The 16,365-nt window shown below is 41.3% G+C and overlaps 2 protein-coding genes across 2 annotated transcripts; one reads left to right on the forward strand and one right to left on the reverse strand.

Annotated features, from left to right (window-relative positions):
- Nucleotides 1-6: 6 nt before the first annotated feature.
- mrpl13 (mitochondrial ribosomal protein L13) lies at nt 7-11,073 on the reverse strand. Its single transcript, XM_041942673.1, has 7 exons — nt 10,986-11,073; nt 9,911-10,034; nt 8,852-8,945; nt 8,352-8,412; nt 6,368-6,454; nt 4,459-4,580; nt 7-747 (listed from the first exon to the last, which is right to left on the reverse strand). Exons 1-7 carry the CDS (start codon nt 11,010-11,012, stop codon nt 723-725), a joined length of 540 nt encoding a protein of 179 aa, XP_041798607.1. The 5' UTR covers nt 11,013-11,073; the 3' UTR covers nt 7-722.
- Nucleotides 11,074-11,341: 268 nt separating this feature from the next.
- Nucleotides 11,342-14,793, forward strand: dscc1 (DNA replication and sister chromatid cohesion 1). Its single transcript, XM_041943180.1, has 9 exons — nt 11,342-11,671; nt 12,158-12,326; nt 12,463-12,597; nt 12,992-13,082; nt 13,195-13,333; nt 13,532-13,584; nt 13,694-13,848; nt 14,067-14,215; nt 14,349-14,793. Exons 1-9 carry the CDS (start codon nt 11,502-11,504, stop codon nt 14,458-14,460), a joined length of 1,173 nt encoding a protein of 390 aa, XP_041799114.1. The 5' UTR covers nt 11,342-11,501; the 3' UTR covers nt 14,461-14,793.
- The last annotated feature ends 1,572 nt before the right edge of the window (nt 14,794-16,365 follow it).

The following is a 16,365-nucleotide window of genomic DNA, read 5'->3' on the forward strand; positions in this document are numbered from 1 at the left end:
GCAGAGGTTTATTAAATTGTTTATTAGCCTATTTTACAATGGAACAGAATTGATTTATACTTTAACAACACTATGGAAATTTGTAGCACTCTGACAAGACAAAGAGGCTCCGGATTTCCTGACCAAAGTTACCATTTTCTACTAAAACCACACGGACGGCCTGAATGTTGTCATAGAAACACATTAATTGGTTTCGCTGTGAACCCACAAACCTTCAAAGGCAGGATCAGCTCTAACAGATGTCACTTTTTATGGGCCAGATCTGATCATTTCATGGTTGTGTAATCAGAGGGAAACCCACAGAACCTGATTTGCTCTGATCAGAGCTGAGCCCCATGGTGATACTCAGGCTGCTTCTGGATAATTCAGGTCTGCTGTCTAGGGTAATACAGCTGACAGGGAGGTGTGTTGTGTGTAGAGTAGCACAGCATTTGTGTTGATGATGTTGGCATCCAGGTTATGACTCCAGTCCAGCCTTGATGCCACTGCTGTTTCCTGGAATCTGATGTTTCATCCGAACAGAGAACATCAGGGTTGTGTGTTTAAGGCCAGCTGACATCCTGGATCAAATCCTACAAAACGCCTCTGATTTTTTTTTTTTTATTTTACAATACTTCTCTGATACTTGTCAGGTATCATAATATAATGGAGGAATATGTTGCTTTCAGTGTAGCGTTGAAGTGAATTTTCTGAATCTTTGGTCACATCGGGCAGCCTTGATTTCATTTCGTCTTGTAGTCTTCAGGTCTGTGGAGAATACACAAAACACATTAGTATGGGGAGGCTTAAAAGTCTGGAAAAAGAACCCATTATAAGGAAAAACGAGCAGGAGACGAGAAAGATGACAGATGAGAAACCAGAAAGATCTTATCTTTCTTTTTTCTTTTCAAAATGAGACCAGACACTGCATCCGCTTTTTGTGTTTTTTCTCTGTTTCATTTTGAGTGGATTGCAGCAGACAGATAGTATCTGGCCGTGCTGTATTGGGTTTGATACAAAATACAAAAAATGTTATCATCAGTTGTAATAGCTCTGCTATCAACTACAGCAATATGTTTATGTTGTTGATTTTCTGTCTGAGCACTGTGTGTGTGTGTGTGTATGGGGGGAGGGAGGAGGGGGCCGCATTTCCAATAATAATCTTTGCCTCTGCTCCAAGGTTTTCTGAGAGAATATTAACTATGTGTTTAATAAAGGGCAATGATTGAATCGCCCTCGATGACCTCAACCCCATCTCCCCTGACAAACACACACACACACACACACGTATATTTGATCAGCAAAATGAGTAAGACAGAGTGTGAGTGCATATTAACTAGGCTAAGGCCCATCGCTTAAGCAAACCAGGCTTGGTTTGACCTTGACGACCACCACATGACGACAGGCCTGAGCACACACGCTGACTGACTGAGGAGATTGGACCAGTAAACAATAAGAAGTGGCTCATTTATCACCATGCGCGCACTCTGACAGCAATGCAGAATGTTATACAGACATGTACGTGTGTGTGTGTGTGTACGAGGCACACACACCCACACACAGCGGACAGTAACTGAATGAAAATGGTCTTTGGATCTGAGCCCTCGATGTAGATTCATGGCTTTCACTTAATATATTCAAACCAAATGTGTCTCAAGTACCAGATGGAGGGTTTGCCACATCAGAGTCACTGAAATGTTTCTGGATTGTTGTTAAGTACTATTTGTAGTTTTAAAGCGTCAGTCCACCCAATTTACAACTAAACATTTTCTCAATTGCCTCTTGAGCTAGTCTCGCAGATTTGGTTTTAGTTGCCCGGGTTGTCTGAGATTTCTGCCGCTCCTCCAATAGAATGGAGGTGAATGGGATTTTGTTGTGCTCCACAGCAGTGAAATATTACTTTAGAAAAGTTCAATAGCAGCTTTTTTTTAAGACTAACTGGTCTAACTGGTTGTATAACTCTAGAGGTTAAAAAACAAGTTAATAGGATGTTTTTTTAGCCATTTGGGTGAACTGACTCTTCATTAGCTTGATTAATAGTGCTGTGATGATCATTTTAAGCCAAGAATTGTTTGCATAACAGTACTCAGCCCTGCACTGCTCGTACATCATGCTATTGACAATGTAAAGAAACTCATAAAAGTTGCATGAATACTTGTCACAGTAGTCTTGTTAACTGTGTGAAATACAAATATTTACAGCAACGTGGGGGAAATATAGTGACTGCAGTAACAACAGTGTTACTGTGTATTAAACTGTGAAGCAGCTAAACGTTGAACCATTGTTCAGGCTCGCCAACTATCACAACAAAGACAACCAGTGAACTTGAGCCACTGCTCCTACAGATGACGAGGAGCAACCCTGGCCCAGTGCTGAGCAGGTGGAAGAGAGGATGCTCTCAGTTAACCTCTCAGAATGATGTTTGCTACAGGCGAAGCCAGAGAAATGCAAAAGGACGGCATTATCATGACGACAAACCACGGGGTCACAGTGTCAGTCTAATCTCCAACCGGAAAATAGTTTACAGAAAAAGCCATGAATATGATTATGCTGAGTAACAGATGCTCCCTCACACACCCCACCGAGAAACCTTGTATGTCCCAAACTGTCAGGAGGTGGTGGAAAACAGCTGACTTTCCACACGTTTGTGATATTTGAACATTTATATTCAAATGTTTTGCACAACACTGAGGCCAGGAAACAAACTGTAATATTTGAAACACAAGGTTTCTGTTCAAAAATACAACTGCCGACACATCTACAGAGTGCGAGCTGAGCGGCCTGTTATACTGCAGTGCCCTTCAGTGTTATGTTGTTTGATAGTAGCATAATTTGCAATGGCCTTAAATTCTAAAGCTTTCCGGGGAAGCTCTGTAGGCACTCTAGCATGTAACCACCAGAGCAAAACACAGCAAACGCCACACTAAACTTTAATATACAGTAAATAAAAATGTCAACTCAGGGAGCTAAAGGCCATATATTTATGTACTGGAGCTGTAAACTAGTTCCTCTAACTGAACCCACAGTGGAGCAGCATCATGTGTTTCTAACCTTAGAGAGTCTGTCTCGATGAGTCGAGCTGCTCGTGCGACAGCCGCTCCTTGTTCTCTGTGCATCACGTCACACACCGACAGCTCTTTGTTGGCTGACAATCATTCACACCACGACCACACGTGTTTGTAGTTACCATGAAAAATGTTACATCTTATTTGTTCCTGCGCGAGTGAAAAGTGTCAGAGTCAAACTGGTCACAAGAAAGAGAGGGGGGTGGTTTGGCAAGCTTTTCAATTGGATCCACCCGTGCATACGTTGCTCAGTGAGAGCATGAAAATAACGCAGAACTGTGGAAAAGCGCCTGCGCTGTTAACTGCGGACACAGGCTGAGCAGCACGAGGCAACATGAGAGTACTCAGTGCCCCGTCCTCCTCAGCATGAAGGCCGTACTGCGCTGTGCTTTTCCTCTAATGTTCACCATCTTATTGGCACCTTCACCATCTACCATAGAGTTTTAAACCTTTTCTCCGGAAATTTCGTATGTGTATCTCCGACAGCTCTCTGCAGACATTTTAGAGATACAACTGCAATATCCCAAACAACCGAAGGACATCACCCTAATGAGACTTCACAACAACTACTGCATCAGGGAGGCAGGGTGGTTGGGTAAAAGAGGGTGTGAGAAGCAGCTATGTGAGGTGGTGCTCAGATCAACATCACCCCCCTCTGGCACTTCCTCATCAGTACAAGACACATAAATACAACTGCGTGTATGTGCGTGCGTGTGCGTATTAGTGTGTTAGTGTTAGTCATTATGGTGAAAAGGTCCTCAAAGGACAAAAAGATGAGGAAATGATTCCCAAGTGAGGTACTTTAAAAGTTTGTCAGGCAATTACAAAGAAGCCATCTGAAGGTAGAAGCTAAGGGGTGGGTCAAATCTGTCATTTTCTGTTGAGTTCAGTCAACTGAATACAGGTCATTTATGTATATTTTCCCTGCATGAGATTCATTACGTTACATGTCGCCTTGTAGCGACTGAACCACAAAATACTGAAAAGTGAAAAAAACGACTGTAAAAAACGCTTTTCCAGCAGAGCTCAGCGCTAAATCTGATCTAATCTGATAACAGCTCCCTTAAACATGAGATGTTACGATTTCTCGTTCCTTTCCAATGACAGTGATTTAATTTAGCTTACAAGCAAGACGATGTTCAGTGAGTTTTGAGACTGAATTAAATGACTGAAGCCATTACTCATTTCCTGCGGAAATCCTTATATGACTGTGTACCAATCCACACAAGCACAAGAAGAATGAATAAGAATAAAGAGTGAGTCAACGATCCTGTTAATCTTGTGAGTACTGAGCTTATTAGACACTGCTTTCATCTCCCGCCTGTATTTGTGTTTATATGCAGTGACTCTGACGTGTGTGCGCTGTGTGTATAGACGGTGTCTATACACACTGACTGTATGTGCTTCTACATACGGTGTCCACAGCTTGGGGAAGGCGTCGATCTCCTCCTGCGTGTACTCGCTGAGTTTTCTGGGGATTTGTCTGGGCTGAGGCAGCTCCTCCGTCAGGTTGGCTCGGATGTCGTCTGGCAGCTCCTAGTGAGGGGTGGACAGAGGAGACATTGAAAGTGAGAGATGTAGGCAGGAGAAGAAATTCAACAAGAAAAGAAAGACATGAGAGCGAAGAGAGAATTGAAAGGATGTGACATGAGAAAGAAGGTGAGAATAAAGAAGAAGGAGCCATTTAGACCACAAAAGCAGTTGAGATATTCTGCTCAAAGACTTCACTCTCCAGCACTGACAATGAGTCTCATTAATATTCATTACAGGTGTGTGTGGACCTACAGATTCATTTAAAACAGCGGGCATACAGTTCAGACTAAGAAAGCAAAGCAGTGATAAAAAAAAAACACCAAACTTTCCAAAATACTCTGTTCTGAATTGCAGATGGGACTGCAGACATTCACAAGGCTCAGGAAGCCCATCTGCTTGTAATTAGAGATGCACACTGCACAGCATCAATTCTGCTGGTGGATGTAAGTCAGGAGCAAAACAAACAACAGGTATCTGACTTTCCTCACACCAAACCCCTCCTGCGTTACTCTACACTTAAAAACTCAAATATCAGGCTTTCTTCCATTGTCACACATTCCTGCAATTAATGATGGTGTTCTGTTGCGTGGATAAAAATTACATCCAGTTAATGTTTGGGCAGGACGCCCGGGTCAATTAACACCCCGTCGAGTACTTTTTTTGTTGTTTCAGTTCATTTCAGAAGCTGTGATGTGTGACGCTGGTGGTTCTCGCCAACATCGTTTTAACACTATCACAATTTAATGCGACCAAATGCCAAATGTGCTCACTGCAACAATAACACGATGCAAGTTTTCTCTGTTGAATCAAGGAGTAAGAGGGGACAGGTTGATACGCTGATTACTAAGTGGAAACATATTAGGCACCCACTGTTACAGTGCAATCAAAGCAATATTCTTTAACTTCTTTAAGCCACCTAGAGGCAACTGAACAAGCTGCATTGTTAAACATAATGCAGAGAACACAGAGCACAACACTGACGTCTCATTTCCACATCCGGCAGACAGAAAGCAAAATATACATTCATTGAGTTGCGTTTCTGGCCAGTGAGTGAATGAAAGTCCTATATTTACTTTCTTTTAGCTGTGTAATTGTTCTCTACCACCTCCAGAGGGAAATATCTGGCTCTTTAGGTGCTTAATGTGACGCTATGCTCACCAGCTGGTTGCAAACCATGTCTGTCTGTTGCTTGGTGCACAACACAGTCATTCGACCTAGTGTTAATACAAAAATACTCACTAATACGGCTTAAAGTTCCGCAAGACTGAGAAGGAGGAAATGTGCTGCTGAAGCAAGCTCACAACCAGTGGGAAATAGTAAGATACCATCTCACTGTCCGGCACGTCAAGCACACAAACCAGCTGAGAGTTAATTTAAATACAAGATACTTGTGCTCAAAAAGAGGATTCATTCTCAGTGAAGAACCTTGGAGCTCAAATCTGCCTCTATACATGCCAAAGAGCGGTGATTCCTAACACGTCTCTGAGGGTCATCAGGTGGCTACCTCCCTTCAACAGTCTTTCGCCTACTTAGTCCCACTACACCTCCAGGAGGCTAGGTGGTGAACTCCGGTGTCCCAGAGTCAGTTTCAAAGTAATTAATTGATGTTAGTTGTAAAAGTGACCTGGATGAAGGATGAGTTAAAAACTCGTTCTTTTGTGTCAGAATCTGCACAATGATATCAGTGCACGCCTTCTAATGATGTGCCCTCTCTTTGCGCCTGTCCTTAATAAGCCTGGATGATTAAGGTGTAAGAGTGTGTGTGACAGATGAGAAGAGGCTTGACTTACGTCATCAGGAAAGATGTGTAATCGCTGCATCATGGTGCGTCTGAGCAGGTTCCTCGGGAGCATGCCGTAAACAGCTAACTTCACGATCTGGTGGGAAGAAGCACATTGAAAAGATGAACTAAATGTTTCTCATTTAAAAAAAAAGCCGGTATCTATAGCAACCTTATGTACTTTTTCCCCATATTTTTAAAACTGTGTTTCTCATTGTGAGGCTGGTTGCACAAATGTGAATTCGACTTGGAGAGAGTTACTGGACTGAGACATTGGACAGAAATATTGGAGAGAGATGTTGGACAGAGGCAGTGCTGACAAATCATTCATCTGGTCAACTCTATTTCTCCCTCTTCGCTCGCCAACCCTCAAAACCTCATTTTAACTACACCACCATCAGGACACACGTCTGTGGTCACCGGCTGGACTAAAGCCTGCATCAGCAACGAGCCAACCGCGGAGTAAATGTCTCTCCTGGTTTTGTAAACTACAGATTAGAAACCAGTGCAGGTCATCCACCTACATGACAAGAGCAGTTTGAGGGTATTTTTATTAGCCTACATGAGCCACACGCGGAAAAAGTCTAATAACCCTCGCTCTATTGCTGTCGTGTTAAATGATTCTGACAAACGCTGTTGCTATTGTGCAACATTGAATTACTCCTGACCCGTAAAGCTCAGTATTCAGGTTAAACACTCCCTGAGTTCCTCTGATTGGTTTGAACAGGATGCTTGCATGTTTAACGGTGTGGAACGAGCTGGGGGAAATAAAGAAATAGACAATAACCTGAAGTAACGATAAACAAATATGATTTCAGCACAATGTGATCATGGTGGCCTTTCCTATGTCCTATCTGTTGGAAAAAGACAAACCAATCACGCTGCTACGCGTTCGTGGATATGAGCCACAAGAGCAGCACCTTGAGTCCACCGCGAGATGTCAATCAAAATATTTAAAGATACAAAAACTGACTGACACCAACACTTACTTGAGTTTAAAGGATGCCGCTGGTGTTCTTTGATATATTTGTCAAGGTCAAGAAATCTCATGAAAAAAGCAAAACCAACAATGTGTTTGTCCAGCAAGTCCTACGCCTAACGTTACTCCAACAGGAGCAAACAGTGCATTTGTTTGGGACCATTTTCACGTGCAGATTAATACTCATCTGGTGTCCTTGTAGTGTTTATGCATGTGGAACTGAGTAAAAAATAAACTACAGTGTCTGTATTCATCATACTGGAGGAACACGATACTGGCCAGTTAACAAACAGTTTGATGACAATAATGAAAGACGATGGCACAGAGCAATAAGATACATCAGGCTTTGGAAAGATGGGTAATACTTGTTAGTGTTATCAGGTGATTGTTGGTTCCAGCCACTTCATGGGACTTTATGACAATAAGCAAAACACACACTATCTCCAGACTTATCACTTAAGCTCACTACTTGTTGTTTCTCTCTTTTGTCTGACGTGTTTTGTGCCACAGAAGTCAATTGCCAGTGGCTTGTCAAGTACAGTATGTAGGTCACATCAAGTTCTGAATGTAATTATCACACTGTGTATGTGTGTGTGTGTGTGTGTGCGAGAGGAGACACACAGTGAAGAGTGTGTAACCCTGAAACGATGAATATGCAACACGACCAATACCCCAGGAATTATCCTTGAACTGACATTCTCATGCTGAGTGTCAGAAGGCAACAAACAGCACCATCACCAGCACAAATCCACCGCTGGTTAATCCCTGCTCTCTGCACTTCACATTAACACGCACTAGCAGCACATATGAAAAGAGGGGATAAATGTCAAAACATGAAACACCTACTCTGTGGCAGACAGAAATTAGACTCATCTCCAAGAGCGTGGTTAAATCATACATATAGTATATAATAATAAGAATCCATGGTGTGAGGTGTGTGGCTGCGGCATATCTGTGGTTTTAGAATTCTCTCTAAATAATGAGAAAAAAACGCACACGGACAGATGACACTCACAGCTTTTGGGTCTTTGTGGTGCAGCTGGGCAGCTGTGACTTGTTTGAATCCACCTGGATACCTTTGGGAGAAAAAACATAAGCCAAGTCAGTCCTCGTGTTGTATTTTGGCCTACTAACATTCTTCAGATGATACGAGACCACACTGAGCTTTAACATGCCTGAAACCTCTCTTTGTATTCCATTTACAGCTATTAAATATATCTAAAAATCAAAGTATGCATATACCAGGCATGACAAAGAGTAATATCTTCTACTAAACACAACTGATGAGTACATTAACCAGTGTTTGGTTTTTGAATCTGCACTTCTAATCTAATATTTTTTTTCTTTTGAACAAAGGAAACACATTAGCTACTTGTAGGAAATGAGGGTACATTTTAAAGGCTTTTCATCAATCATGGGATATTGGCGTATCTAATGCGGACCTATCAGTGTGCCCCTTCAATGTGCTGGATTACAAGCAAACCTTAGAGAAATAAATAGTAAGTCTGCACTTACCCCGTGTGTGATGAGTAGACTTTCTGCTCCCATTTGTTTCCAGAAAAAGCTATGTGTCTGGTGTTTATTACTACTACGTGGTCTCCACAGTCACCTGCAAAGATGTTCAAGATGTTTGTTTTTAGCTTATTGTGATGTTAAAAATTACAAAAAGAAATACTTGATTTTAACAGAGACAGACGAATACAGACACAGCTTGTATGCCAAAGACAATACCAAACACAGCAGCTGGTTCACTTGACTAACAAAGACCATAAGGTATTATTAAAAAAAGAAAGAAGTATATATATAAGGTCATACTGCCACCACATGGCAGTTCCATGCCACAGCAACCTTAAAACTGAGGACAGGTTATGGTTTCATAATGCAACCTCGTTTCTGAAAAAGTTGGAACTCTGTGTAAAACATAAATAAAACAGAGGGTGAAAACTTGCTTATCTTTATTGACAGAAACTCAATTAAAAACAGTACAAAGACAATATATTTAATGTTTTACTTCAATCAACTTCATTGACTTTTCTAAATATATGCTTATTTAAAATATACAACAGCGTGGCCTGGCAGTGAAACAGTGAGGGTACTAGACTGGCCTGCCTGCCTGCAGTCCAGACCATTTTAAAATGTGTGGCGCATTGTGAGGGTCAAAATACAGGAAAGAACTGAATTAGTGTCCTCAATTTCCAAACAGTTACTGAGTGTTGTTAAAAGAAAAGATGATGTAACACTGTAGTAAACATACCCTGTCCCAACTTTTTTGGAATGTGTTGCAGGCATCCAATTCAGAATGAGTGTATATTTATGAAAAAAACAATAAAGCTTATGAGTTTGAGCATTAAATATTTTGTCTTTGTATTGTACTCAATTGAATATAGATCAAAAAGGATTTACAAATCACTGCATTCTGGTCTTTTCTATGTTTTACACAGCGTCCAAACTGTTTTGGACTCAGGGATGTAGAAGAAAATTAAACAGCAATTTCATATGAAGTGTAAGAGTTGTGTTAAAGCTAGAAAGTTAGCCATGACTTCATGTGTGAGTAATGTGACATATTTTACTCACTGAGTGCATGGTAGATAGGCTTGTGTTTCCCCTGTAATCTAACAGAACACATGGTCGCAAGCTTCCCGGGAGGCTGCATCCTGGCATCGATCAGGAACCAGGAACGAGCGAAGGTTGCCCATTGCTGAAAGAGAGAAAGATCGGGTTAAATAATCTTAGTGACAGAAGACTATCACAGGTTCAATGATATGAGAAACCAAAGAGACATACATGTTGTGCGCCAGCGGGCCTTTTTCACAGAAGATACTGTATTTTGACATGTCACAGTTGGAAACACACAAATGGATATACTGAGAATGACAAACGACCAAATTCCACTTAGCTGCCTCAGACTGAGTGGGAATTTGCTTTTAGTTTGAAGCTTTTCATTAGACAGACAGAGCAGTCCCATTAAAAATATAAATAAATTAACTTGTAATTTGTTAATGTTACATATTCTTTGTTTTGTTTTTTTATTTGTTTGTTGTTGTTTTTTTGTTTTTGAAGAAATTGAAGACTCCATGACATTGAAACTATTAATATGCAACTAAATCCAACACCCAACCAAATAAAGCACAAACGCACCAACATCACCATTACCAACAAACATCGCCACCACCAACAAACATCATTACCAGCAGGTAAATCCAAGTTCTCTGCAATTTACTTTAACTACATATTGAAAAAAAGAAATGAGAGCAAACAGTTCCTCTGTGCAGCATGTCGCAGAGATGACGCTCACATAGAGTATAACAGATACAGCAATCCCAACAATATGCTTCACTGTAGCATAATCTGGCAGGCTGATGTTCAGACATTGTGTGAAATTTTCCAGGAGCTGACAAGAACTAACAACGAATTTAAGGTTAGAACAACAACTTTGGCTCGTGTGTATTTCTCTAGTTGCAGCCCACTTGTTATTTTACTTACAAATCATTTAAATAATATCCACAAGCATATCACACACACCGCGGCTAAAATTAGCTCGTTGACAACGCTCGTCCACTAACGTCGACCCTGCATTAATCCAAATCAAATAACCGTCAATTGTGAGATAAAAAAAAAAGACACTGTACGTTACAATGTGTATGGTTACCTGAGCAGATCTAGAGAAACTTGACATTTCGAAGACACTACTAGCACATCATCTAAACATTTGACCCTCAACGTGAGTGACGGTCCGCTTGGTAATTTTACTCGGTTGAAACAAGATTCGACACTTCATTGTTCCTATGTCACAAGTTTGTCTATATTTAGGTGATGTAGCAAAATATACCGTTATTTTATGACTGTGCCCACGTTACTTATAAGCACATCTCAATGACAGCCTTGATAAAAATCGAGGATAATTATTTTAGCAAGTTATCCGTCGAGTATTTTTTTCTACACGGTCATATTTTGACGTTGCACATCAACGTCGTTACCACACTTCCTTCCCTCGGCAGAAAGAGAGCGGGGAAATTTGACAGTCACCGACTGTTGCTATAAAGAAACATTAGTTTGGACTTTTTTTACCCGTTAGAAGAAGAGTAGTGTTTGACAGTTTGTTTCGCCAGTCAACAAGGGCTTATTCATCGAAGCATTATCGACCAAACCTGCCGTCTGACCCAAAATGAGAACTTTAGAAGAGGTTCAGGCCACTCTGCAGATTGCCAAGCTGAAAGAGGAAGATCTACAGAAAACAATCCACTGTCTGTCTTTCGGAGAAAACGTTTCATCTTCGGACTACTGCCTGATGGAGCTGGACGACACACTCTGCAAACACATAGAAGCTGGGCAAAGGTATTGATTATGTGAATGAATGTGTCTACGGAGGCTGCGTATGTGGTGAAACACCTACAATAAGGTGACATCATTGCTTGGTGTGTTTGTGTTCTGCGTTATTCTGTTCTGTCATAAAATCAGTTATCACTAGTTTATAGATTAAAGGTTTAATCTCGTTAAATGTCAAAAATAATGAAAAATGTCAGTCACATCAAAGGTTATTTTGTTAACAGTGATGTAAAACAAGGAAAAACAATTATTTTCATTTGAGAGGATGGAACCAGTGAATCGTTTGTATTTAATTAACTCAAATGAATAAACTTTCAAAATTGTTTATTTTGTGTAGTTTGATGAATCAATTAATAAGCAAGCTCATCATCTAAACCACTGTCTTTCCTTTCTTCGTTTTAATGATCGTTAAAGCTGATCTGCAGTGTAGTGGAACTGGATGCATGATCCGGATGAACGCACATCAGTACAAATGATTTTCTTCTCTTTTTCCAGTCTAGTGATTCGAGGGGATAAGGATGAGCGGGCAGTTCTCTGCAGCGGTGACAAGACGTATGATCTAAAAATAGCCGACACGTCCAACCTGCTGCTGTTTGCACCAGGATGCAGAACATCTGATCAACTCACTAACAGCCAGGACAGCTCTCATGTGGTGCACACTCAGGTATAGAAATCACACACACACACACAGAGATACCTGCTTGCTATAAGCTACATCCACACAAACAGACACATCCTGCTGGGTACATATGTTGCATTTATGACATGCATGCACTAACTACATCCTGCTTGTGTTGTAGATCTGGGGATTTTGTAACAGCTACTGGGAACTGAGGAGACAGCGTCCTAAACTGAAGAAACTGAAGAAGCTTTTAATGGAGAATCCTTATGAAGGACCCGCTTTAGGTGGGCAGGAGGAGAATACAGAGAACAGGGTAAAAGTGAATTAATTGTCATTAATCATAATATCCTATAGGACTGTGTACACAGGTATAGGGCATGTATGGGCTTTACTCTTTCAATAGCATTCATCTGTCACCATGTAGGCTGTCTGCCAGGGAGACAGCCACAGTAGCCTTGGTAAAAGTGATTATCTACCATCCATCCTGTAGTAGCAGCTTCAATGCCTGGTTTTCCCTCAAACACCAGCTTTCCTCAACAATGTCACTGTATATACATGGTTTGTCCTTTCCTTATTGGAAGTGACTTTTAAAGTATAGCTACCTAAGATGACTGCTAGATTTTGAATGTTTCACTGTTAAGTGTTCCCCTCTTTTGAATGTTATTGTAGCTGTTAGTAAGTGATTTGCTGTGTTCCTCTGTTACCAGTACACTATGCAGGATCTGTTGGAGAGGATCCAGGCCAGTGAAGAGGAGACCAAGACCCACTTAAAGACCATACATGCCTGTCAAATAGACGGTAAGCAGTCACATTATTTGAATTGTAGCCACTTGCACATCTCTAATCCTAGTTATACTTAGCATAACAGATACCCACCAGATGCTTACAGAGTATTTTTCCTGTCTTCCAGGCTACTGGCGCATGCTGGACTTTGACTACGAGATGAAGCTGCTGGGCCACGTGACTCAGCTGGTGGACTCTGAGTCATGGTCCTTCAACAAGGTTCCCCTTCAGACCAGTCTAATAGAGTTAGCTCCACTGGAGCCCAAGTAAGCTCATGCGCATGCAACAAGTAAAGCAAAATATTGCCACTTTAAACCAGAGTTTATTTTTAGTGGTGTGGTGGCTTACGCAACAGAAATCTCCCCAAATAACATAATTAATGAGGTTACACTGACTCTCTGAGCATCTATCAAAAGGCTAGATGCTCTGCAAGGATCCATTAACTTATCTTCACTCCTTCACAGGGAGATGATCGAGCACTGTTTGAACTGCTATGGGAAACGCTATACTGAAAACGGTAAGGAAAAACAATCTCTGAAGCCTCAAAACACCCCATTGGTAGTAGAATCCACCACAACCTGAAACTGCAGGGTACTAGCATCTCTGTGTCCTCCTCCTCTATAAAGACGAAGTTTTTTATGCACTACATGAGGATAAAGTGTGTCGGGGCGTGGCGCTACTGCTGCTGCAGAATGCTGTCAAGTTCAACCTGAGGGAGTTTCAGGAAGTCTGGCAGCAGAGCGTCCCAGAGGGCATGAGCACAAGACTGGACCAGCTAAAGGTTAGCCTGTACCTTCTTAATCAAGAGTCCACTACCAGTGTGCATGTCACTGTTTCTGACCTAAGCTGAGTCATTGTGAGCTGTAGCCTCAAACCAGCCTCATGTAATCATGCTCTTGTAATGAAAGCACCACTTGCTGCAGCTGTTTCTCTCTGCTCGTTCCTACTGACTTCTCTTGAGAAACTGAATGCAGTGCTGCTGTGCTGGAAATCTTTCAGAGCGTCGCCCTGGTGGACCGCACCTCCCGTCCAGAGACCATCTCCCTGCTGCGGGTGGAGGATCTCCCAGAGGACACGCTGGAGCGCTTCAACCACCTGTTCACACTCAGAGAGAAGTGGACAGAAGATGACATCACGCCTTACATACAGTAGGTGTCATCCGTTTATGAGATTATTATAATTATCGGAAACTCAAGGTACATGAATTTGTCTTGTTGGCATTAATGCAGAAAGGAATCACAAGTGATTTCTTAATGCTTCCTTGCTCTTCTCCTCGTTCAGGGACCTGTGTGGAGAGAAACAGACCACCGGAGCTCTCCTCACCAAATATGCTCGATCTTCAATGCAAAATGGCATCAAGGTCTTCAACTCCAGAAGGCCTGTGGCTACATGAACATGCCCGATGTCAAGTTATGAATTTAGATTTGAAAAATAATGAGGCTGTGTTTATTCCCAGAGTGACTTTTGGAACTGTCAGAATTATTTTACTCATTAAGTAAAATTGCCTCATTAGCATTGCAGATATTTACCAGTCAAGTATCTTCACTTGCCAGCTTTGTTATTTCAGCCATGATTTTGTCTGTAAAAGAAGCTACAGGTTGATAATTAAATAAGTTTTCATATTGTCAAAATAAACAAATAAACACCTTTTAATTTTCAACAAGAAAATGGACATACAGTACAAACAACTGGAACTTACTAGGTGCTGCACTGGACGTCCTCCACAAGGTGGCAGCCTATGCTGATAAATTCAGTTTAAAAAAATACACTTTCAGCTTCTAAAATGTAAATATTTCCTTGTTTTCTCTGTCTTCTGTGTCCCAAAAAGCTGGGACACTGTGTAAAACGTAGATAAAACAGAATGTAATAACTTGCTGATCATTTGCTAATCCATTTTGACAGACTCAATTGAAACCAGGACAAAGACAATATATTTAATATTTTACCTCATCAACCTCATTGATACTTGTAAATATATACTTTTTCTGAATTTGATGCAGCAAAACATTTCAAACAAGTCGAGACAGGAGCAACAAAACACTGGGAAAGTTGTTGAATCCTCCAAAAACACCTGTTTGGATCATTTCACAGGTAAACAGGTTGATTGGTAACAGGTGATAGTAGCATGATTGGGTATGAAAGGAGCATCCTGGAAAGGCTCAGTCGTTTACAAGCGAGGACGGAGCGAGGCTCACCACTTTGTGAACACATGATTGTATAAAAGATTGTGTTATCCTCCACCTTCTTCCCTCAACTACGCCATTCTCACTCCTGAGCTCTCACACTTGGCCAAACAGGTGGTATACTGCAGACAGTATGAACAAATCAAGGATATTTTTCATGCAACAATTCATTTATTTGCAGAATCTCTACAGTCTGGAGAGTATGAAAGGGATCACCGCAGTGATTGATATAGGGAGCCAATGTGTTCCTGCTATATAATAAAATGTTCAGTTAAATTGTCATACAGCACATTTAGAGATCATCAAAGAAACCTGGTCTCATTTTAACACATTTAAATGTCATTTCAAGCAGTCCTGCCTGTCAGACATCTGTCTAATGCTGATGTGAGCATGTGGTTTTCTACAGATCATGTCAGCGGTGCGTGAGTGTGACTCAGTGAGCGTTAAACATGCATAGACTGTGTTTCTTCCCTAACACAACAGTCTGTGTGTGAATCAGTGTTACTGGCACATCAGGAAGAGTCCAACTGGCTAAAAGCTCCACAGCTTTGTTTCAACACAGACACACACCTACACATCTGAGTTTCCAACATGACTTTATCTGTACTGGCTGGCTGACTAATCCTGACATCACCCCTCAGGAGTGCTGACCCCAGCTGTGTGTGTGTGTGTGTGTGTGTTTTATCTGTTGCAATGGTTGTCACTACGCATGTAAAATGATGAATTCACTTCTCCTCCTCCTCCTCTGTATGATCTCTTCACCCCACGTCACCTCCTGCCTCTCCTTCCTCCGTCCTCTCTTTCTCCTTTCTGTGGACTACTTGTCTCTTTGTTGTCATCGTCACTCATCTTCCTCTTTCTTCTGTCACAGAAACTGCACAATCGGCAAAATTCAGAGGATTACAGCAGAAGTGGGAGTAATGATGTAAAGCCATGATTAACACTTTATCGGTTATATTACAACACTGAATTGATATTTTTGGTGTAAAATCTTACAAAACATCCCATGATTGTGGCCCCAGTTTAGCAGAATGCAGGCAGGAATTATAATGCTTCAAACATTAACCACAATGATCTCAAACAGATTAAAAACATGGAAAATAATAACTTGTAAA

The sequence above is a fragment of the Chelmon rostratus genome, chromosome 8 (genome assembly GCF_017976325.1).
Source record: "Chelmon rostratus isolate fCheRos1 chromosome 8, fCheRos1.pri, whole genome shotgun sequence".
Classification (NCBI taxonomy): Eukaryota; Metazoa; Chordata; class Actinopteri; order Chaetodontiformes; family Chaetodontidae; genus Chelmon; species Chelmon rostratus.